This window comes from Sitophilus oryzae, unplaced genomic scaffold (genome assembly GCF_002938485.1).
Source record: "Sitophilus oryzae breed Bouriz unplaced genomic scaffold, Soryzae_2.0 scaffold_1576_pilon_pilon, whole genome shotgun sequence".
In the NCBI taxonomy this organism is placed as follows: domain Eukaryota; kingdom Metazoa; phylum Arthropoda; class Insecta; order Coleoptera; family Curculionidae; genus Sitophilus; species Sitophilus oryzae.
In genome coordinates, this window is record NW_022146254.1 from 2,286,322 (window position 1) to 2,311,486 (window position 25,165).

General features: G+C 34.4%; 1 protein-coding gene across 4 annotated transcripts in view; it reads left to right on the forward strand.

Moving 5' to 3' along the window:
- The window catches only part of LOC115879399 (autism susceptibility gene 2 protein-like), a 466,988-nt gene that overhangs the window by 351,246 nt on the left and 90,577 nt on the right, over nt 1-25,165 (forward strand). Inside the window, exon 1 of one of the 4 annotated variants that reach the window (XM_030896224.1) lies at nt 18,663-18,727. The exons of the other annotated variants lie outside the window; for them this stretch is intronic. Within the exon in view, the coding sequence (XP_030752084.1) occupies nt 18,680-18,727 (48 nt within the window). The 5' untranslated portion in view covers nt 18,663-18,679. Of the gene's footprint in view, nt 1-18,662; nt 18,728-25,165 lie in introns of those variants that run through there. 4 annotated transcript variants of the gene reach the window in all.

A 25,165-nucleotide genomic window follows, 5' to 3' on the forward strand; every position in this document is an offset into this window, starting at 1 on the left:
GTAAGGCTTAACGCAAATAGTTTTAATCCCGCTTAAAATCGAGTTTACGCGCAGACTTTTTAATTAATTTAATGTTTCGAGGTAGAATTACGTTAGAAGTTGTTGGCTGGTTAGAATGCTTTCTGGAAAATCTCGAGTGAAATACGAACGTGGTTTGAATAGACCGGATGGGGAAAAATTAGTGTTTAATTGTACCCTAACAGAACAACTTATTGACGTAACTAAAAGTTTAGACGCTTTATTTTAGCAAATAAAGGATTTTTTTATAAATATAAAGTGATTCCAATAAAGTTTGCAATAAAGTTGCATTTTTTTTAAATATCATTCTGTATGTGTTCTTTATGTGGATTTTCTATAATTAATGTTATTACCAAAAATACCCTAATGTCAAAATCTATACCGGATGGTGTAGGCTTTGGAATCATAGGAAATTCCAAAATTCCAAGCAAATTTTGAACTGTCCAAATAATAGCTCTCCTTATGATTTTACAGCGAAGTCGTAAATAGTTTTTTTGAAGGTCTGGATATGGCTGAAAACAATTGCCAAATTTGAACGATTTTGGGCAAACCATAAGATTTGAGCCAGTATCTGGGACGGTTTTATAGAGGTTAGTTCTCCATCTCCGATATCAGTCGTACCAAAGTTATAGCATGAATGGTTGTCTCGGTGCACTCAGTGATGAGGTGTTCTGGTGTTTCTTCATCCTCCCCACAGAATCTGCATTCGCCGTTGTTTCTCAGCTTCAGTCTACTGAAGTGTCCATTGAGGAGATGTGTCCTGTTAAAAATCCCGTGACAGTAGGCAGATTTTTTTTACTTTAATCAATGAAAATCTTTGATTTCTCTCGATCATAAGTTCTGAGAAACTTCTTCGAGTTTCTTAAATCGTTGGAGGAGAGTCTTTCAGGTTATCGAGTTCCGCTATAAGTTGGTTTTAACTTGGGAAGCAGAACGGTTCTGGTCCAGTCAGTGAAGTGTAGAGTAGGAGGACTTTATTTTCTTTGCTTAATTTCTTCAGCTTCTCTATAGACATTCTTTGACCAACTTCGAATTTTTGGTTACTGAGTTGATCGCTTTTAATGCTGTCTGACTATCGGATAAAATGACTATTTCTTGTTTCCGATAGTTCCTATCTTATAAGATAAGTTGTACGCATCTTTTGATCGTGTAGATTTCTGCCTGAAGGATGCTGGGGTAGGGTGCCACTTGGTTCGGAGTAGTTTTCGGCCTAAATACTCCTATCCCTGATCCTGCTTTAATTTTGGAAGCATCAGTATACCACGTTATGGTATAGTCTTTTACCTGTTGAGCAAACGTTTCTCTCTTCCAATCCTTTTTATTGTATTGTTTGTGTAATTTTCCAATCCTTTTTATTGTTTAATTACAAATTTATAAATATGAATCACGACTGCAGCCGCTGGACCCAAATTACACGGAGCTCCCGCCGCGCCGCGCCATTCCAGACTGGCTCAATTATTCCTGGCACTTCGTCCTTCGAAGTCGTCGGAATTAAGGAAACATCTCGGATTCGAGAGCTGAGGCGAGCGACACGCTCGAAAGGCATTAATAATTTCAAAGGGAGAAAAGGGCAGTGGCGTGCATATTATGTAGGCAAAAAGGCGTTGCCTACCCCAGACAAAACAATAAAATAATTGATTTTTCATGTCATTACATTATTATAACTCATTACTAATCCAACAAATATTAGCACCAATAAGCATTTTATATCTTATTTTTATTCTAGAGGGTAACTAAGATATATTTAAATTATTTTCGACTACTGGCGTTATCGCGCAATTCTCATATCCGTATGATCGAATAAAAACGGCGTCAACGATGGCTATGAAATGAAGATGGCTGTCATTTTATATGTAAAATTATATGGGAAATGTCATCGATCGTCATTTCCAAGCCAACTGGACGCCGTTTTTTTCGATCATACGGTATTATCGGCTTTTATGATTTTTTGAAATGAAACTTCTTTCGCGAAGGTAGTCAAAATTCAAGGCCATGACACGTCGGCTTTTACACTTCACGGCCTTGACAGACGAGCTAACGAGAAAAAAAGTTGGAAGGGTCGCACGATCGCGCAAAAACTAAAAGACATTAATTTAAAACTAAGAAAAACTTTATAATAAACTTCATATTGTACCTGATGCTGTACCAATATCCTCTGGCTGTGTGCTTGCTAGGAAGTAAATTTTCATGCATATTTTCATCGATAGGTTTGTCGCTTCTGAATAACGGTCTAGGTAAAGCATCTAGCTCATTTCCTAGCTCAGAATTAGAATTATTAGAGTTAAGCAACTCGCATTTTCATTGGAGAACATTGTCATATTTATTTCAAACCAATAATCAACGAGAATATTCGTATAATTTAACAAAATTACTGTAAATCACTATAAATACGAATTGTTGGTTAGGTTCAAAAAATTTTCTCTTCTTAAATAAATTTAAGCATTAACATTATTAGACATTTGCTTAAAAGTGTGTATTTTGGGTGGTATTCCACAAAATATGCAGGCTATTGAGGAAACAGAAAATGTACAGAAATAAATTGAAAATAATATTTATATTAAAACAGCATTATACAGGGTGTCCCGGAAATAAGTGCAAATATTTTAACTGGTAGTATATTTCAACCTCAGAAACACGTCTATGAGGTTTTTTTACGAAATTTTCAAAAAAAAAATTTGATTTTTTTTTAGTTTTTAGTTAAAAAACATAATTTCTTGATAATATGGCAACATAGGTAGTACATTAAATTTACAAGAAAGAAAATCCAGAAAAGATTCAGTGGTTCTCAAAATTAGCAAAAAATAATTTTTTGGGAAATTTTCAAAGTAAAATAACTCCGTTATTTTGGACTTATTTGAAAAACGATAAAGAGAAAATATGTTTCTTTTATCGAGATCTACCACCCCTTAAAATATTAGCATTTATTTCTGGGACACCCTGTATGTAAGTGTTTCAAAGATGTCCTTCAAATCTGCGCACATAGTGCACAAACTATTTTTTTACATATGATTTTCGCGAAGGCGATTTCATCTTTACTTTATATTGCCTCTAATAGGCTAGTAAAGGTTGCGCCTTTGCGAATTTTCTACGTGCTCTGCAGCTCACAGTGACTGGAAGGGTAATGTGTAAGAAAAAGATAGAATAAGGACTTAACGCGTGATTTGATTCCATTGGCATCGCTCGTCTTGTGCATCGTTGCCATATCTGAACATTTTCCTCCAATTTACAATAAAACATAATTATATTAATGATGTTCCTACTTTGTTCGATTTTGCCAATTTTTGTCTACCCCGCTTAGATTTGCATTGCACGCCACTGGGTGGGGACGACCACGGCCATTTTGGTGTCGACAGCGCTGCCGTTGCATTAATTCGCGATTAAGGCTGACGTTTCGCCTTTATTAACGTCATACCAACGGAGTTGAGTTGTTTTGTTAGAGAGGAGAAGGAATCAACAGGAGAGGCACAATTTCCTATTGCGGTTTGTAGTCTTTAATAAACGGAAACATCAACAGTTATACAGAGCCGAGCATCAGCTTCTGTAGTAAGCTTATCTGAACTTATTTGTATGACTACTGGACCATTACATGGCTTTCAATTTAGGTAATATATAGGCCCATTTTTTTGCGAATAAGCTATTTCTTTTTAAAGCATCTAAAGACCGTTTTACAATCGGCAAGAGATTCTGCAATTCGAAACTTTCTTGATCGAAGATATGCGCAGTTCAAAAACAGCTGATCTTTTTTGGCAATTCTCTTGTAACACCAAGGACTTGCAGAAAAACGATCCCGCACGATTATTATTGCAGCTACAGTGGAAATTGTGTAGTTACCAACGTGATAATTTGGGAAATATTTCTAAATATTAATTATTGTTTTATCACATTTCAATATCTTATAGCGTTTAATTAATATACTAACATTACTAATTGCTAATTGAAATTTACTACAAATTTTGAAGTATATAATTAGTGGAAAAAGTTACTAAATTTTTCTAATTGAAAATTACTACCTCTAATTTTGACGTTCTATCAATGCTTACATAGATATTAGAGGAGCAAACTTCAACGCCAATTGAAACTACTAATATATTCCAATAATTTCGGGGTTCTGAATGAAGCTTAAAAATCTGCTACGGATATTTATCAGCAAATGTCAAAGAGTCCCCCAATATAAAACTAAAAACTACATCAACTAATCAATTTCTCTTACAAAGAGAAAAGAAAAAAGATATAAAGTTAACGCTCCCGACTGAACAAAAACTTTCGAAACTTCTTAATATGGGGAGAAAAAACTTCGTCGTTGTTTTCTCTCTCCGGGGAGGGTCTCCGGCCAATAAATTGATTATTGTTCGATTCTCGATTAAATTTATGACCCGAAAAGATGATGGAGACTCGCTGATTCGGCAAAAACACGCGGGAAAGATAGTTTGGGGAAGAAATCCGGGGAGATGGTTCGTATGACAGTTCCGATCCTGTAGAATTGATAGTGGTTAGACGTGATTTGTCGTTGTCTGACGAAGATATGAATGCGGTGACTTTTTTTGATTTTTACCATAACTTTTTATTAATAGTATTTTAGAATTAAATGTAATTTTACAGTCTCCAAAAAATCTTATATATGGGTATTTCGCCACTGCAAGATAACAGAATAAAAATCTACAAAAAAAAATTATTTTTTGTAAACACTTTCTGCGTTAACCCAGACGGAAACTACTTGTCAGAAGTTAGGTTTACAGATATACAAATTTGCCTAACGAACAAAAAAATGCTTAACGTTTCGGAAAGTTTATCTCTTTCCGTCGTCGGAAGCAAAAAAATACAAAGAAAAAAGAAAAAAAACTATTTAAAATTGTGACGACTTTTCTGTCGTTTCCCAAATAGAATGAAAAAAGAATCCGTTGCTCAGGGTTAGAGGAAAGCTGGGTTCGTAGGTAAGGCTTCTGACTCACAGTGACTTTCTAATGTTGTTAAAAAATAAAAAAAAATGATAATATGTAGGCTGCAGAGATTTTAATATTGATGTTAAGAATTCAAATAGGTATGGTCAAAGACAGTGAAAAAGGGCGCCACTTACTTTGTTTATGTCGTCGTAAAGTAAAAAACCAAAGAAAAATATGATATCACAACATAGCTAAACTTTTCTGTAATCAACAGCATTAAGAATCTATTATCAGTTTTAGAGGAAAGCTGGGTTCAGAAATAACTTCTCCTACATTAAACATTTATGTTGAAAAAACACAGGTATCATCAATTAGTAATAGTGATCCCAATAAAACCGCAAGTTATTTTAAATAGATTCGAATTTAGTAACTGTATTCTTTGAACTAAGTAAGCTACTTGATAAAAACAGGTGAAATTTATGTATGTCTCAATACGATGATGTTTCGAAACATGTCGTGTACAAAAACCTTTAAAATGAATACGTGTTAATAATTTTCATATAAAATATCATAGCTAAGCAAGAGTGTACTGTACGAATCAAATTATAACTCATAACGTTAAATAAAAATAATTTTGACTACAATATGTGGGATAAATAGTGATAATTTACCAGGTTATTAAATCTGTTGTCTCAAAAATTCTTATGATATAAACAGGTAGTTAGGTATTCTCCAGACTAACAGAAGTGGATGCAGATGACTATGGCAGGAGAAGTCTTCGATATCAGCCAAAAGAAACGATTGTAATGTCAGGAACACTGTCTTAAGGTCATGTGGTAATTACTGAGTACCAGGTGGTAGTTACTGAGTACCATGTGGTAGTTACTGAATACCAGGTGATAGTTACTTAATATCATGTGGTAGTTTTACTGGTCTGAAAATCAGCTTTACATAAATATATTCAAACCATATGCCGATCCAAACCAGTAATTAAATACTCAAATAAACGAAATAACAAACGGAAATAAGGTGGTCATTCCAAGAAGAAACCAAACAAATACGATCTATACTCTGGATTGCATACTTTACAAGGTTTTCAAATCTCCAAATCGGATACCCATGCAATCGAAAAGTGGATTCAGTGCTTTTCACTGGAAAATTTGTCGGACGCCAAAACACGCGTCTTCCTCAGATCCAAATTCCCAGAAAAAAGACCTTCTTCTCAGTTTCAGAAGCGAAAACCCAACTGTCATAAATAAAGTTTGACATCTAGCGAATAGATGCGCTAATAAAAATTAAATATCGGGACAAGGGAAATGCAATTAAGGAAGTTTGGCATATAGCGAATAGATGGCGCTAATAAACAAGACAAGTAAACTGTAAGAAATGAAGTTTGATATCTTTGGCATCTAGCAAATAGATGGCACCAATACTAAGAAATTTAAATAAAAATAGATTTTTAAATTCAATTTTATTAAAGGAAATAAAAAATGCTACAAAATATTTAAATTCAACTATTCGAAAACACTTTAGTTTTTTAAAACAGATCTACAAAAACCGTTGACGTTCTGTTAAAATGGCATTATATCAATTTTACAGTGAAAGACGAAGATCCAGTAAATGTTAATAATCGCTAGGAAATGAAATTACGAATTAGACCAGTGAATCTAGTAAAGCTTATAGCGACTGCTAACAGTGAGAGTAGCATTTACTAAGTTATTCTATTGTACCGGGTAGCCAATTAAGAATAGACGCCGGCGCCGGCTGTATCTCACTAACTTCATTCATTCATTTTGTCCTTTACTCCTACGTGGAGCATAGGGCTTCAATAAACGCTCTCAGCGGGTTCGGTTGTTGACAATTGATTTGACATCTCGCCATGACCGGTTTACTGCTTCGATTTTTAATTGTCCTTTGCCATGTATGTCTTGGGCGACCAGTTCTACTGCCTTGCAGATTCCACTCAATAGCTCTGCCAGCGATGTTGTTGCCGCTTCGATTAAAAGTGTGACCAATCCACTCCCCTTAAAAGTGTGACCAATCCACTGACCCTCCATTTCCTAAGTTTGATCTCGTTATACGCCTGTCTCTGGTTGGTCAAGCTTCATAAATCTTCATTTCTGATAGTATTGAGCCAGAATATTCCTACAATTTTTCGCAGAGAGCGGTTTATGAAAACTTTGAGTTTGTTAATAAATAGCGATGTAATTTTCCAGGTCTTTGCACAGGTCTCTAAATTGGTTACATCAGTGGTTTGTTAAAGCCTTGAGACTGTATGATGAGTTATATCTCGTTAGTTATAACTTAAGAAAGGGGAAGACACAATAGATCTGTAAGGTCGCAGTGATTAACCCCATTCCTAAACATACTACATTCTACGTCAAAATATCGAAACGTATATATTTTAGTTTCATTTTAATACCACCATTGTTATTTATACAAGTTAGGCATACCAGCTCTTGATTCGGCCCTATAAATAAAAACCCAGGCATGGGTTTTATACACTGAAAAAAAGGATCTCTCAGTCGAAATGAATATGACTTTGACCCAAAAGATTGCTTTTCAATAGGGCCAAGAACGACGTTTCTTTACCTATTGCATTAACTATCTTTTCATAAGCTTTAAAAATTACTTTAGAGAATAGAAGAATCTATCTGTCCAAAGTATTTCACTCTTGACCCAAAATTAATATGCAAAGAAGTTCTTGCTACAAGAACAATAGTTTCTTTGATTCATGCAAAAATTCTTGATTGAAAAGGGACATTTCTTGATTGAAGAGACACTTTTCTTAAACCAACAGCGAATACTATTAACCCAACTAAAATTTATTTTGATCTAAGAGAAGTCTATACATTATATACAGGCATATTACGAGGTATATTATTTTCTGATAAATTTAGGTTTTCCTGGTCTGTAGTAAGTAAAGGTGGTATTATTTTCCTCGATAGTAGTTATTTCTGCTTCTTCACTCCTTGGTATTTTTTGGGGTGGTTCATCACTCTACAAATTACAAAAAAAATGTTACCTACATCACGATTAATCAAAGTAAAGCAAATAAATTATTAAAATTATAAAGTTTGGTCACATTTTGAATTTTTTAATACGACGACTTTAAATTCTAAATTTTTTGTAATTATTTGCATAAAAAAATCGATACCTATATTCTTATTCTAATATTTATAATCCGACGATCTAGCTGGCAATGGAAATATGCCTCTAACTTACTAAAGTAAAAGTGGTATCCAAGAAGCCCCAAACCAAAACAGATGCAATTGCATCATGATGGATAATCTAACCGTAAAAACCTCTAAACGCTATAGTGACTGTTAACCGACAAAGACGATATATATCGAATATCAAAAAAATATAAATGTGTATTAGTTTTTAAGTAAGGAATTCAATAACACTTATTTAAAGTCAATTAGCAATTGTCTACATAAATACTTATTACTTACTACTCAGACACCTTAAAAGATTAAGTCGTTAAAAGGGTATTACAACTCGAAAAGTCGAAATTTTACCATCATTCTAACTTATTACCTATATTACGCAATTTAAATATTTCGAATATGTTTTAATACCTAATTGAGTGGAATTGTTTGTAGGTTGAATGACTTAAGTTTTTCGAAATTTTTATTTTTATATTTAGAATACTAGCGTGTAACAGCGACTTCGTTCGCGTCGAATTAATCATTTGTAACGGTGTTGAAAGCAAGAATTTCCATTAACATACAAACTGGATAAAATTTTCTCACATTGAGAAAAACAATATGGCGATATTGTTATATAACTTGGTAATATTTGAGGGGTAGTTTCATCTCGTTGGAATTTGACTTTCGAAAAACCTGTTTGCCAAAAATAAGCTTTTTACGTCAAGCAGTTTAAGCAGAATCGTGGTTAAGAAATAACCCAACTTTTTGGAACACTCTGTATGAGTTTTTAAAAAATTTCATAATATGTAAAAAAACCAAATAAATTATGCTTGTCCAAGCGTTTTCCCGAAAGACTAACCGTTTTTTAATAATAATAATAATAGCTCCCGTATATAGCGTTTGACGCCTTGGGAGTAGCAAGGTACAGCTTGCCATACTAGAGCCGTTCGGTATACAAGGAAGGTAATGTGGGCTAGCACTACGCTTCAACCGCCTATTATTACCTCAGGATTGTGAATCTCAAGTACCCATTTAAGGCTGACTCGACCTATGTGCCCAAACTATTTTTATTTTAATAAAAATAGTCTGCTGATGAAATGCCGGGTGTGGGATTCGAACTCACTACCTTGAGATTGGTAGACGAGAGCCTGTACCTCTACGCCACCGGGCACATCCGTTTTTTAAATAACCGTTTTTAAATAGCAAATATTGTAATATTTGAAGGGCGTTTTCACCCTCTTGGAATTTGAGATTCGAGAAACCCCTCCTTATCAAACCTCTACACCCCACAGTCAATCCGTTTGCCAAAAATCAGCTTTAAACGTCAAACAGTTTAAGCAGAATCGTGATTACTCAATGGTCATATTTTATGAAACACCTTGTATAAATTTATAAAAAATCTTAAAATATGTAAAACAACAAAATAAAATATACGTGTTTAAGAGTTTTTTCGAAAAACTCAACGGTTTTTAAAAAGAAATATTTTAATATTTCAGGGATAGTTTCACCCCCTTAGAATTCGAGTTTCGAAAAATCCCTTCTTATATATATTTCCAAAAATCAGCTTTTTACGTCAAGCGTTTTAAGCAGGATCGGGATTAATCAATGACCAGGTTTTTCGAAACACCCTGTATACGTTTTTAAAAAATCTTAAAATATGTAAAAAAACAAAATAAAATATAAGCGTTTTTTTCGGAAACTTGACCGTTTTTTAAATAAAAAATATTGTAATATTTGAGAGGTGGTTTCACCCTCTTGGAACTGGAATTTCGAAAAATCCCTTCTTATCGAACCTCTACACCCTAGAATCAACCTGTATGCCAAAATTGAGCTTCTTACGTTGAGTGGTTTGAGCAGGATCGTGATTAACCAGTATGTCAGTCACTTATGGATTTTATATATTAGTATAGATTATTCAAGAGATGTAGTAATCTAATAATTTATTTTTCTTTTTCAGGTAAGCTACATCAACGTATTCATACTTTGGATAAGAATTTTCTTAACTGATTGTAAGTAACGTACCTATTATTTATCTGTTTTAAATGCTATGGAGGAAACTTTTGAGGAAGAGAAAGAGAGAAACTTTAAAGAAGAGGAAGTTTTAACATTTGAGAAACGAACTACTGCGAATTTTTTTAAATTATTTCAAATTTTTACCATTTTTTGCCAAGAAATAACAAAATTGATAAATATTTGTGGATTTGACGAAAACAATTAGAAATTTCACCTAACCTTTCTTACTTTTATGAAAAACCAATTTTACAATTAATTAGAAAACAATATTGGTAGTTTAAAATGTGAACTATGCCTATAAATAAACTTTTAGTAATAAGTAATTTGTACTTGTTAACTATATTAAATTAATGTTGTTATATTTATTTCCAGTGGAGTAATGTACTATCTAAAATATATTACTCTTCGTATAGAAATGAATACAGACATAATATCAGCATCATAAATATCGCTCCCCCATATAAAATAAAAAGGACTTCATCTAGCAAGCGTCTAAAAAGAGGGGGCTTTTCTCTCTGTCGTAGCCTAAGGGACTGTAATCATAATAAGAAATGATCGTTTGTTGGTTTCTTTATTCTCATTCTAGCTGTGTTAATTAACCAGTGGCAGTAAGCACTAACTCAGTTCATTAGGATGTATTAAACAATAAAAGTGACTTACGGCTCAGCCCGGTATCGTTATAGTAATAAATCTCTTTTTATACTTACTTTAAACAGATTAAATCATTTTTTTTGCACCTCGATTTTTACAATAATTTAAGTTTACCATATTGTACTGTTGGGTTTACCCTATATTATACTTTTACACGTTTTGAGTAAAATTAGAACGGCACTGATAAAAAACGGGGACTACAACTCGGGAGAAAATCGCAGTTCTTGTTTCTGCCTATAGGGACGTATTAATTAACTGGCGACAGTTGCACTAATTCGGTTCATTAAATCACATTAAACAATGAAGTTGGCGCGGCCGGAACGACGCGACTGTGGAAACGGAGAGGGCGCTGCTAATCGAGTTAAGCCAGTCTGGACCTTCGTTACGAGGAGACTTGGGACATTTTGTACCGAAAATGTTTTCAGTCGCTTCGTCGGTTTCGGTTTTCTCTTGGGGAGTTGACATAGAGAATTTCAGAAATCTCTCTAGCACTGAAAACACTAAATGACTTAAAGAGTCTGTTATAGCTTGCCCAAACTTTTTATTTGACAAGTTTTTGATGACAAGTTTCAAAAATCTTAAGTAGAGTTCTAAGGATTCGTATCCCGACAAGAGAAGAATGGGAAAGCAACCTAGTGATGAACACTCAATAGATAACAGTCTACACAGATGCTTCCGTGACTTCAGAAGGCACAGGTATAGGCATCTCCTTAGATAGGCATCTCCTTTAAAGGAAGCGGCCAGTAAAGAAGGCTTTAGTAAGGCCAGTAAGTGAAGCGACCTGGGAAAATCGCTGATGAGACCAGTAGGAAATATCGTGATATACTCTGACACCTTGGGCGCTTTGAGACGCATTACCATGCGATCAATGAGATAGATTACTGTGATGGACTGCCGAGATGCACTGTCCTGGCTGCATCAAGGCGGGTCCAGAGGAGATGACCCACTACTTATTACACCACTAACGATTAACATACTGAAAGAACTACCATCAAAGCCAAGCAGCAAAAGACGTAGTAACACCATAAGGACTGCGCTACAGCTCGAAGGCTGTGGCCAGTGGTAGATAGCAAAAAAACGTAACAACTACTAGAGCATAAAAAGAACGTGGACTATTACGTTACACCATTTTTTCCGGTCATGGAGCCTTCATGCACTTTTTGCACACAATAGAGAAAAGACCAAATGACAACTGCATCTACTGCGACGAAATCGATGATGCCGAGCATACATTATTCTGCTGCCAAGATGGAAAAACGAAAGGACTGCTTTATTCATGGATGTAGGCGTACACCTTGATCATGACAGTGGCCAAAATACGTACCAATATCACTTAGTAAAATTTATGGACGAGTTTATGTTTACCTAAAAACATGGTAACGTAACAAATGCTTTTAACGTCTGTTTTTGTTCTCTGTAACGCGATATAATTAAAACTAATTTATTTTTATGGGCGCGTTAAACGCACGTCAAGTAAAAACTAACCCGCTCTTACGACTTTTAACGGACGCCTTTTATCCCGCGCCGATTTCACCTTAATATCTGAAAAGATTAAGCGGGAAAAAAACGAGGAAAAATCGCTCTTAAACGCGCGGCGTATTGAGGTTACATCGATAAAAGAAAGGCCAACAGCGCCATTACGGGTAATGGTTCGAGAGAATATCCTTATATTAAATCACCTTCAAAAGTTACAAATTAACGTCGATAGCGGATCGGCGGGACGTGCACGCGTCAGATAATGTCGGTAATAAACATGCGCCCCGGCCGTAATTCTCTCTCAATTAACCGCGGGTTATTTAAATTCAACCGGTCGAAAATGTTTAAAGCCGCTTTTAAAAGTGAGCCGGCCGTTCTTAACTTTTTTCCTTGCTGCGATAAATTCGCCGCTAAGTGTATTTTACTGGTTTTTGTGTAATTAACACGTCTATTTTTTGCTAAAACCTGTATTACTAATATTTTCTCACAGTTTTATAATCTTAAGGTTTATTGTACTTGAGTAGCTTCTTACCTTTATTATTTTGTAGAGGTGGGCAAAGATTAAAGGAGTCGTTCATTTGAACGAGTATTAAAAACGAATCGTGGGATTTGATTCACTGCTTAGAATACGGTTTGTTCAATTGAATCGTAGCCAACACGAATTCTAACATTTGAACGATGAGCCGTAAAAAAGAGTCGTGAGGATTGAATCGGATCACAGTGCGATCGTGGGGATAGTTTTCACTCTTCTCGTACTTTTCGTATACTTTCGTTTTTTGACACCATAAATCTCATTCAAATAGGAATGATCGATTCTTGAAATATCTTAAAAAACGTGCATATTTTTTAAATTTTGATGGCCTTTAACGGACAAACGAAGGACTTTTATATATAGATAAATTGTGTCCAATGAATTTATTTTCACTCCAAAAGTTGTTATGTCCAAAAAATATTGGGACACCCTGTATGTAGAATGTAGAATGATTAGGAGGGGGGTTGATCACCGTGACCTTAGAGATTTATAGTGCGTTCACCTTTCTTGAGTTATAACCAGTTATAACTGATCACACAGTCTCAGGACTTTATCAAGAGCCATCTGAGACAGCTCCACAGAGGCCAGGTCTCCATTGCGACATGAGCCGTACCAAAGTTTATGGCTTGAACGGTTGTCGTCTCGGCGCACTCAGTGATAAGGTGTTCTGGTGCTTCCCCACAGAATCTGCATTCGCCGTTGTTTCTCAGCTTCAATCTACTGAGGTGTTCGTTGAGGAGACAGTGTCCTGTTAGAAGCCCCGTGACAATCCGATGAGGTTGTTCTTACTTAAACCGAGGTTGTTCTTACTTAAACCAAGGAAATTTATTTTTTTCGGTCGTAAGTTCTGATAACTTTTTCGAGTGTCTCAGACCTTTAGAGTACTCCCATTCCAGGTTACGAATGGAGACTTCCAGGTTCTTGAGTTCCGCTTTAAGTTTGTTTCCGCTTGAAAAGCAGAACGGTTCTACTTCAGAGAGTGGAGTGTTCGCTCCTTTTCTAGCTAGATCGTTTGTTTTTCATTGCCTTCTGTCTCTTAGTGAGCGAGTACCCAGAGTAGGACTTTATTTTCTTTGTCTAATTTTTTCAGCTTCTTTAAGCATTCTCTAACTTACTGAGTTGATCGCTTTTAGTGCTGGGATATAGGGGGAAGCCCTGTATAGTTAGTTATTATCAAACAATAGTAGCCAAGAACTGCAACATTGATTAGATAAGTTTAGAACACTAAAAAAAATATCAGCTTCTATACCAGTGATGCCGATACCGTGTGTCAAAGTTTTGAAAAATCGAAACATAATTTTCGTCGCGTGTCACACATCACAAAAGTAAAGACTAAAAAAAGGGTCATACATTTGGGTATTCCCAGTACTGACTCTGGACCAAGATAAGATACCGATGATCCTTGTCTAGCTAGTTCATCATTACCTTGAATGCCGCTGTGGCTCGGAACCCAGAATAATTTAATTCTGTTCCTTCTTGCCTGAGCTCTCAGTTCACCCAGACATTCCCAGACGAGTCTCGACGATACATTTGGCTCATAAGCGCTTTAAGTGGCGCATGGCTGTCTGAGCAATATTGATCAGCTTACCTGAGTAAGCTCTTCTGTTGCTTTCTTTCACACGTTGTAGAATGAGGAGATTTCTATCTGGAATACTGTTGAGTATTTACTCATGGAAAAGTATAAGCTTGCCCTTGGCATTTCCCTAAATACTCCAGCTTCTTTTCCGTCAGCGGTCTTTGACCCGTCTGTATACCAGGTTAGTTCGTTCTGAAGGAATGCAAAATCTTGTATCTGTCCTCATTCCTCGATCCATTTTATTCACCTTGAATGGTTTGTGGTAGTGACAAAGAGGGGTCATTTGGTCCGATCTCATTTGGAGTAGAGGTCCCCCGATAGAGTCCCCCATCTTTAAGTGTCCTGTTTCTGCCTTATTACACAGAGACAACACACTTTCTAGTCCATAGAGTACCCTTCTTGCCTCCTCCTGTATCACTATGTGAAAAGGCGGAAGGTCTAGAAGCGCCTCTATTGATGCAGTGGGCGTAACAACTTACTTTACCGTTACTACTAAAACTATTAAAGTTACGATTTCTTATTCTCATAGTTATTAATGAACTACCAACAAGTTTCTCATATAAAAATAAATTGATATAAATTACCTTTAAGGTTAATTATCGTTTATATATTATTAAGTTGTACCGACTTAACAGGAGGTTAATACTTACACATTACATGAGTCGTTAGTATAGTTTTTTTCCTTGTGTAATTAGTAATTAACGAATAAAATCGACGATAAAAAAATTGTAAACAGCCATCAATCATGGGTTATTATTTTAAATAGTTGTCGGGAGTTATTATTAGATTGCTATTGATTATGTCGGTGCTCTTTAATTTTATTAACTTACGACATTTAAAAATGTATTACTTTTCTGTTAATTTAATTGCTATAAAGGGGGATTGTTTTTTTAAACAAATTGCGTAAAAACACAGATTATATTCTTTTAATAAGCTCCTTAATGCTTTATTTAAAAGTATTAATAGGATGATAATTAGATGTTATAACAAATAATAAATACAAATTAATTATTTTTAATGACATAATTATGTAGCTATACTAATCTATCAGTAAAGTAACATAGAATATATAAATATTTAGTCTGAAGTTTATTTTTGTTTCATTAAATTCAGACAATTGAATTACTTGGTAAATATTTTAATGTATTTATTTAGTTTACGCTATTAATCTCTACAAATATTGTATGTAAAAAGTGCTATTTGGCCTATTTGGTACTAATAATTCTATCTTTACTACTTGAATTCGAGTCAATTGAAATTAATGTTTGAAGTTTCAAAACTCTATAATTGTTACTTCCATCCTTCTCCAGACTATAGTGCCTTTCTCACTCTTTAAGTCATTTTTACTCTAGATAGTTATACAGGGTCCGGCAATAGTACGTCGGGCATCTGTAGCTCCTAGAATAAAAAAAAACTTGGGATTTTGCAACCCAAGGCCAGTATTAACACTATGAAGTTTCTTTGTCAAAGATTTTATTTTATCGTAGAATTTGACAGTGTAATATGTTTGATTTTATGAAATATTTTAATAGAGTTAGTGTAATACTGGCCTTAAGTATGTACTAGGGTGTATTTCAGGAAATTATTCTAACTTTTACAGGGTGGCTCAAAAAAGTGTGAGTGGATCAGGATGATTTCATTTCAGATCATCCTTTCAGATCCATTTTTTTGCCATCTTCCTTTCAGATCACTTTAAATAATCCTAAGATATGGTTAAGTATATTTCGATGGTTTCAGAGATATTAATAAATAAATAAAAAATATATTTTCTTCAACCTTTCTTTAAAAAAAATATTAAAAATACAAGAATTATCCTGAAATCTAAACTATATTAGGCATTTACTTTAGATGGAACGGTACTTAGATTAGATTCTTAGAGGTGGCTTTCGGCCTGATCCACTGCGACCTTCTCAGATCTATTGTGGTCCTCTTCTGATCCTCAGATTACATTCTCCAGTCCTATCCTTTTCACAAAGTTTAGCAACTTGGAGACTGAACCCTCCATGTAGCTCCTTGGCAATGGCCTATCATTGCCTATTACCGGGAACCGCACATTTGCCAGTCTGTCACACCGACATAAAATGTGTTCTGACGTTTCTTCTTCAGATTGGCAGAACCTACACATAGCTTCGTCTGTCAATCCCATCAGCTTTAGATGACTATTAGCTTACAATGCCCTGTTAGTAGACCTACTACAGCTTTGACTGTCTTTCTGTCCTTGCTTATCAAGTCTACCGTGAATTTTGGCGAGTGTTCTACAATGAACCTTTTCGCCTGTCTCGGCCCTGGTGAGTTTCTCCACCATTCTAGAGATTTGTTGGCCACCCATCGTTCCGTGGCCATTCTCGTGACCGCCTTTGCAACGCCGCAGAAGGGTTCTGGGCCTATGAATGGCATTGATGAGCCTTGCTTGACCCTTTCATCTGCCTTTTCGTTACCCTTGACCCTCTGTGCCCTGGCACCCAGGCCAACGTAACAGTGCTACGTTCGCCCAAAGTATTCAGAGCACGCACACAGTCCCACACTAGTCTAGAATTGACCTCCGCGGAGCTGAGTGCCTTTAGCGCCGCTTGGCTGTCTGTGAAGATGGCCACAGAACGATTTGTTCTTTGTTGCCTTATTATTTCTTCTACACAATAGTGGATTGACGTTATTTCTGCCTGGAAAATTGTGACATCCTTGGATAGGCTTACGTGGAAGGATCTCCCTTGTTTCGGCTCTACTATCCCAGCTCCTGCGCCTTCTGGCGTTTTTGAGCCGTCTGTATACCAGGTTGCCTCAGCTTGAATGGGTACACCTTTACTCCAGTCTTCCCTTCCTGGTATGGTTTCTATATAGTTCTTCCGTTCCTGGTGGAACGGTACTTACTTTGCTATAAATATCATAATCATCAATCATACAAGATGTTCAAAATTCTACGCCAAACTTTATAAAATATAAAATGTTTTCCCTTCGGTTTTTTTCAATAGAATACACTGTATTTTTTTTTGTTAGACGGAGAATTAAAAAATGAACTTTTTTTGTATTTAGAGTGTTTCAAAATTTTTAACGGTTTCGCAGATATTCGCGGTTTTATATTTCATATAGCATTTTCCACAGTAAATTTTTATCAAAGCCACCCAGTGGTTTTTCTCTCGTATTTTACCATTGTAAAATGATCTGAAAGGAAGCCAATAATGCAATAATATAAGTGTCTTTCCATTAAAAAAAAACATCCCGATCCACTCACGCTTTTTGAGAAGTAGAAGTTAAAATATTTTCCTGAAATACATCCTAGTACATACTTTAGGTTTGCACTAACACAAAACTCCCAAGTTTTTTATTCTAGGAGCTACAGATGCCCGACGATGTTCCTTAGAACGACCGAGAAAAATCAAAGGTTTTCCTTGATTTAAGTAAAAACAATCTTCGGATTGTCACGGGGTTTCTAACAGGACACTGTCTCCTCAACGAACACCTCAGTAGGCTGAAACTGAGAAACAACGGCGAATGCAGATTTTGTGGGGAAGATGGGGAAACACCATAACACCTTATCACTGAGTGCGCCGAGACGACGACCATTCGTGCCATGAACCTTGGTACGTCTGATGTCGAGGATGGAGAGCTGGCCTTTGTGGAGCCGTCTCAGATACTGGCTTTTCTTAAAGCCCTGAGACTGTATGATGAGTTATAACTCGTTATAACTCAAGAAAGGGGAACACACAATAGATCTATAAGGTCGCGGTGATTAACTCCCCTCCTAAACATTCTACATTCTACAGATGCCCGACGCACTTTTGACGGACCCTGTACATTTCTTGTAATTAAAAAAAACATAGATTGATTTCTTAAATGCCAAAGTAAAACCTACTTCAAGATACATTTTAAATCGTAGTTATAAACTTTATTTATATTTTATTGATTTTTGTATTCTCTCTTTTTTTGATGGTTCTTTTTACTTTACTTTCTGTTTTTTTTTATTAAATAGATATAATATATTGATTTTATTATATATAATAATTTATTGATTTTATTCCAGAGCTAAATAAATTAATTATACACATTATCTGCTAGCTCTTATAAATTTTTATCAGAGAAATCTTATCGGAATTTCTTAACAACTTTATTAACTACATCAATCAAACTACCGAATTCTTTTACTTCACATACGTCACAACTCTCCGACCAGTCAACATCGGTATTCTCTTCGTTAAACGATTATTTTTTAATGAGCCTCGAATGAGCCCTAATTAATATTTAATGCGATAATTAAACAGAAACAACAACAAACGTTGGGACACGTTTTCTTTTTTCCCTTTTGAGAAATTCTTCAGTACGCGCTCGACTTTCGTGGATGACAGTATTGTTCTGAAGTGTCCGATTGGATGTGATTTGCGTGTCGATGAAGAAAGAAATTTATAGAAGGAAGGTTGTCGGACCTGAAGATGTCGTGAGTAGTTTTTTTTGTCTGGCATTATTTTATCTTGATAGTGAATGGCTGAAGTTTTATAAAAATGTCTTACTTTTTTTAGTTTCTAGCAATATAACACAAATAATATGATAACAAACAATAATTGTATCCGTAATTTTCTACGAAGAATTGAAATTCTCTTTGTCTGGAATTATTATTTATTCTTATATCAGTAGTATTTGTATTTTTTGAAAATTTTTGAGAGAATTAGTTTTATTTATTAATTACCAGTGGCGGCTCGTGGTTATTATTTTAGGGAGATCAATATCTAAAAATATTGCGTCGATTTTTTTTAAAACGCGACCAAATTTAATTGGTTTCTTACAAGGTACTTGTACGTTTAGTTAAAGGAAAATAAATACAAATTATGTTAAAATGAAACCGACCCTTACATTTATAAACAGGTGGTCTAGAGCCATTTATAAACAGGTGGTCTAGAGCCATTTCACTAAAAATCCAGTCAATGTTCTTTACACAAATTTTCCACGGTAGGATTTAAAAGACACTTAAATAATGTCAAAAAAATATAAATACATATACAAGGTGTTTCAAAAAATATATACTGTAACAGGGGAAATTTTGAGGGTCGGTTTGATGAAGTAAAAGGCGATAGTTTAAGTTCCTCGTGTATTTCTCTCTCTCTTTTGTAACTCTTTGCTATAATGGCTAGAAAATTATATAAATGATTTGCTGATCTTAAATATTATGGATAAATCTTACCTAGCACCAAGTTAATTCATACAAAATATAATAAGTAATAAGATGTATGGTGAAATTTTAAACCACAGGCTGCCGCCGTTATTTGCAAAAGTTAAGAATAAATGTAGAAATAAATTTACTTAAATCGAAGATATTTTTTATCCGCATACCAGATTTATTTAATAAAATGGGTATAAGCGGCGACATCTACAAGACGGATGTTTGAACGCATTGAATGTTAATAAGGTTTACTACATTTACACTAAAATATTTCCATGTAGTTCAGCAATTTAACAACAAATAATCAATAACCTAATATATTTTGTTTCATCTGCCTCCCTGTGAACTGAGAGATCGAAGAACACACGAGGTTCACATAATTTATAAATTTAATAAATAGTATCAATATATGTGCTATAACTATATAGCTCACACAATTTATAGCGGGTGATATGTATGGAGTTGCAGCACGTTCAATTATACCCAGATTTTCCATTTACGTGTCAGTTTTATTGACGGCTTCTCGATAAGCTTAATATGGATATGACTTATCGGATATGACTTAATAAAAAATGGATCGGTATTATGAAGTTTAATTTGATGATTATAATTTTTTACACGACCCGGTATATTTGAAAAAATCGATTCATATTCGCTAATCAATTCTTTAAACATATGTTTCTCATTAAAACTTAAATTTGTATTTTTTGTGATACTCTGTATATCAGTTGACTGCACAACTGCATTTGCTGTAACAAAACTCTCGTATTTTGATAAACTGCGCAAATTTAACGATTCTCTACCATCATATTCGTGAGAATAATTTTTTTCTGATAAAGCAATTTCTTCATCGCCTACCGAACAAAATATTTTATTTATATTTAAATCAATACGTACTTTGTATTTTCGTAAAAAATCAATTCCTAAAATAATTGAATAAACAAGATCAGGTATGACAAAAAATTCCTGGTAAAAAATATTATTTTCACACGAAAAACAAATTAAAGTTTCTAATGGTATATATTTTTTTTGGTATAATATATGGTAATAATTATAATTAATATATAATTAATATATGGTAATAATTATAAAGCTAATGGTATATATATACTTTGTTTTGATTTAAACGCCCCTATAACTCTTATGCCAGAACACGGAAAAGATGGAATGTCACAATGAGTTCCAAACGTCTTCAGAGACTGCGGAGATTTCACTTCCAGTGTCAATTAAAGCGGGAAAAAAATAACAATACAATTGCGTATTGATAATCGGCGATCTATAATTAACAATTTCGTGCTTAAAGCTACACTCATCTTTAAGTAATTCATCTCTAACGTTATTATTAAAACTAAAAGCCCCTTTTAAAACGTTTTCCACAGCCGGGCTCGTCTGTGGAAAGCAATCTAGTTTTCCGAATTTTCCTCACATTCAACATTATCCAGAGTTTGCATACTAGATAAGTTTTTTGTCTGATTTTGTCCCGACATCTGTTGTGATTGTGATCCATGTCTAGAATTATTTTGTTTATAAAAATAATTTTTTCCCAGTCTTGTTGAATGTGAAAAAGAATCCGTCGTACTAGCACTAAAATAATATTCGGCCTGTCTAAGACGCTGAAGGGCATCTTGAAATGTAACTGCGCCTATTAAAGTACATGAAATACTTGGTGGAAAATGTCGCGCAATAATTTGAATTAATTGCGGGGGCGGGTAGGCAGGTTCTAAATGTTTAGCCAAAACTACATAGGAATTAAAATATTCTGTAAATGTAGCGCTGTCATTTATAGGGTAAATATCTGAATCTAATTTCAGTCTAGTCGTAAGTTGCTGAGATTGACTCCAATATTGAGCTAAGAATTGATTTTTAAAATCTTGAAAATTAGTGAAAGTTGATAAGAAAGCGTTCATCCATATTTTTGCATTTCCTCTGAAGAATAAATTAGTTCTACTATCAACTAAAAACTGATCTACAGAAACATTTTGTGACTTATACATGGCTTCTATTTGATTTAAAAAATCTACAGGGTGTATATCCCCTTTATCATAACAAATAATCAATAACCTAATATATTTTGTTTCAATACCATGTCTCGTGGGTAGATAAAAAAAGATTTATTTTTCATATTAACATTGGTCCGATTCTGCTTTGTTTCTTAGCTACAGGGTGTTAAAGTCTTAATAATTTTTCGATTTATTATAATTTTCTTCCAAGTACTTTTAGTGATTCGAATGAAATTTTGATGGTAAAAGTTACTATAAATGCGAACTATATTCAAACTAAAAAAGTGTCGACATGTCCACCAAGGACGTGCATATTAAGCCAAGGGTTATCACTGGAATATTTTTCTAAAAAAAGCATGTGCGTCACTGACTTTTTGCTCTTGTTACCGAAATAGTGTAAGCAGTTTAATGCCGATTAAAAGTTGTCTCTTGCAATTTTGTCGATTTCGGCCTCCTTGATGAGATAAATGCAATTTTATTAATTTGCCTTGATCCAAGTCTAATAGCAACCTTTAAAAAATTTTAGTATAATTAGCTTGCAAAAGTTTTAAATAAGTACTCGTTGATTCCTCATCAAAAAATATAAAAAAGAGTTCTAGAGTTACAGGATGTTAAAATTTTTCAAATTAGGTTTTTTGCAATTATCTTAAATACCATTATTTTTTTATTTGAAATTGCTGATGGTTGGACTAATAGTAATAATAACTAGTAGTAATAATATTTAATAATAAATTAGGTAAAATATGTAATTTATTAATTTTATTAATTGTGATTCATAAAATTGTGTTTGTCTCATCAAGGAGGCTGAATTCGACAAAATATCCGGAGATAACTTTTAATTAGCATTAAACGGCCTACAGGAGCGTTCCTTTTCTAGCTAAATCGTTTGCTTTTTCATTACCTTTTATCCCTTGATGGACTAAAAAACTAAAAAACAAAAATAAAATTAATAAAATAATAACGAAAGAAACGAAAAATACAAATAAAAGAAACGATATTATGTAATATATTTAACAAAATCTAATCTAAAGAATATTAGTGACATTTCAAGTGGAAATTCATCATACGATGTGCGTTGAGCTACTTCACCGTTGTATCAAGATAACAAAATTAAATATTTTTTACTTAGTAAACTAATATTAACTCTATCTTAACTTATCAAGTGGCCACAATACGATGTGAATTGTTTTGATTCAGTAAGTAAATAGAATAATTAAGTTTAATACTACTTAAAAACCTACCATAATTATCTATTTACTCATATATTTTAGACTATTTAGAAAGTGGTTTTAGGAGTATAGGAGAGCTAATTAGTTTTATTCTTTTTCGTAATTCCTTAACATATTTTTTTGCGGCTTTACTCAATTCATAATATCATGTAAAAATATTATAAGGTTTATATTTTTAATATACAACTTACAATTAGTACACACAACATTTTTTCCTAATTATTTTCGGAATTTTACAACACCTTATTGTTGTTATATTTAGTTTAGGTTAATGGTTTAAGTTATCTGAAATACATTACAGCAACTTAAGGATATTTAAAATGGAAATGTCTTAAAATGCTTCGTTTTGGAAATACAGAGTGTTGAAGTTTTTTTCCAAGTAATTTCTGAACTGATAAAAAATTGGCGTCTGGGTGTTTTTTGACATGAGAAATTCGATTACCATATCGGTTTGATTCCTACACCTACGGACTGCCACCTACATATATTTTCACTGTTTTGAAGAGTAATAACTTTTCGTCCGTGTCTGTATTAGGCTCCGCGCGCACTGCATCGGATCGGACCGACCAGCAAAAGCGACTGCGACCATCGTACATATAGACGGCGCCGGCGTCCACTAAAACATTTCGGCCTGTAGAGGCCAGATTCCTACCTCTACCTATCTACGACAGTCGAGTCACCGCCTTCGCCATTTCTCACCGGACTGGTACCGATTCAGTGCGCGTACACCTTTATACAACTAAGTGAAAAAATATACATTTCCGCTGTGTTTTACGTAAAAAGGTCTCTTGTTAAAAATCGGGGCCAGCAGTAATTTTTCTCCAGATATTTGACAGTCAATACACGTCATCAATGACAAAAATTAAACATGTTGACTAGATAGTTAATATTACAGTTGAGGGTTGGATACTTTGGTGTTACATAACAAAATCACCATAATACACCAAAACCCCTTTAAAGGTGCGTATTCATTATCCGAACGAACGAACGAATGAAAGTGCGGTGTATTTGGACGGGGACCGAACGCATGCGGCCGTTCGTTCGTTCGTTCGTTCGACCATCCGTTTCGAGTCGGTACATCAAAGGCGTTCGCCAACAAATGCCTCCGGTCTTCTCGTGCGGTCCCCGTCCATACCACTAGCGCACATTCGTTCGTTCGTTCGTGCGGATAATGAATACGCACCTTTACATTTTAGTGTGCGAACACAGTGCAAGCAGGTTTGCCGCTTACTGGTAGCCAGCGCCAATCTGGGTACCTATTCTTGACATCGTTCGCAACTTTGCGTATACGCATCACGTGTATTGTTATAAACAGGGTATCCCAGAAATAAGTGCAAGTATTTTAAAGGGTGGTAGATCTTGATAAAAGAAACACATTTTCTCTTTATCGTTTTTCAAATAAGTCCAAAATAACGGAGGGTATTATTTTACTTTGAAAATTTCCAAAAAAAATGATTTTTTGCTCAAATTTTGAGAACCTTCTTCATGTGCCTTCTCCTCATCGGAGGTTGGCGACCATCAATTGGAATTCCTCCCTGTCTTGAGCCAAACGGATAAATGCACTTGCCTCTCCTATATTAAACCATGGCACTGGCGCAAATTCCGCATGCAGGAAAACCGTTTACGGCCGATGCCTCGTCGTCCTTCAATCTTTCCCTCAACGATCAGCTGTAGGAAACTATATTTGTTATTTCGAAAAATATGACCAAAATATGCTGCTTTCCGTCGTTTTATTGTAGTCAATAGTTCTTGGTCCTTACATATTCTTTCCAATACTTCGAGATTTGTTTGAGAACCACTGGATCTTTTCTGGATTTTCTTTCTTATAAATTTAATCTACTACCTACGTTGCCATATTATCAAGAAATTATTTTTTTAAATAAAAACTAAAAAAAATTGCAAAAAAATTCCAAAAATATTTTCAAAAAATTCCGAATTTTCAAAAAAAAAATATTTAGAAAAAAACCTCATAGGCGTGTTTCTGGGGTTGAACTATACTACCAGTTAAGTTAAAATACTTGCACGTATTTCTGGGACACCCTGTATATGGTTACATAGTAGCGCCGCACAGTGGAACGAGCTTATGGGAGCGGTTGGACATGAGGTTATCTTCTCAACACTTTTAATCCAAAGGACGAAAAAATTATTTTTATATACCGTAATAATGTATAAACAGAACAATTTTAAATTTTAATGAAAGAAAGTGGTTGACTCATTACAAACCATCTACAGGGTGACCTAAAAATACAGTATGTTTTGGAAAAATCTTAGAATTTTTAAATGCTAATAAACTTTGCCAAACTGTCGTGAAATGTTTTAGTTTGGATTCTTTTAAAAAGAAATATCTTTAGATTTTACCACTGAAATCTAGGATTACTGATACCGTATTATAAAAATATGACGCATATATTTATGTGTATATGGTACACTGCTTATATTTTCCTATTTAATATAATTTTGCTAATATCTTCGGTTTGAAAGATATCAAG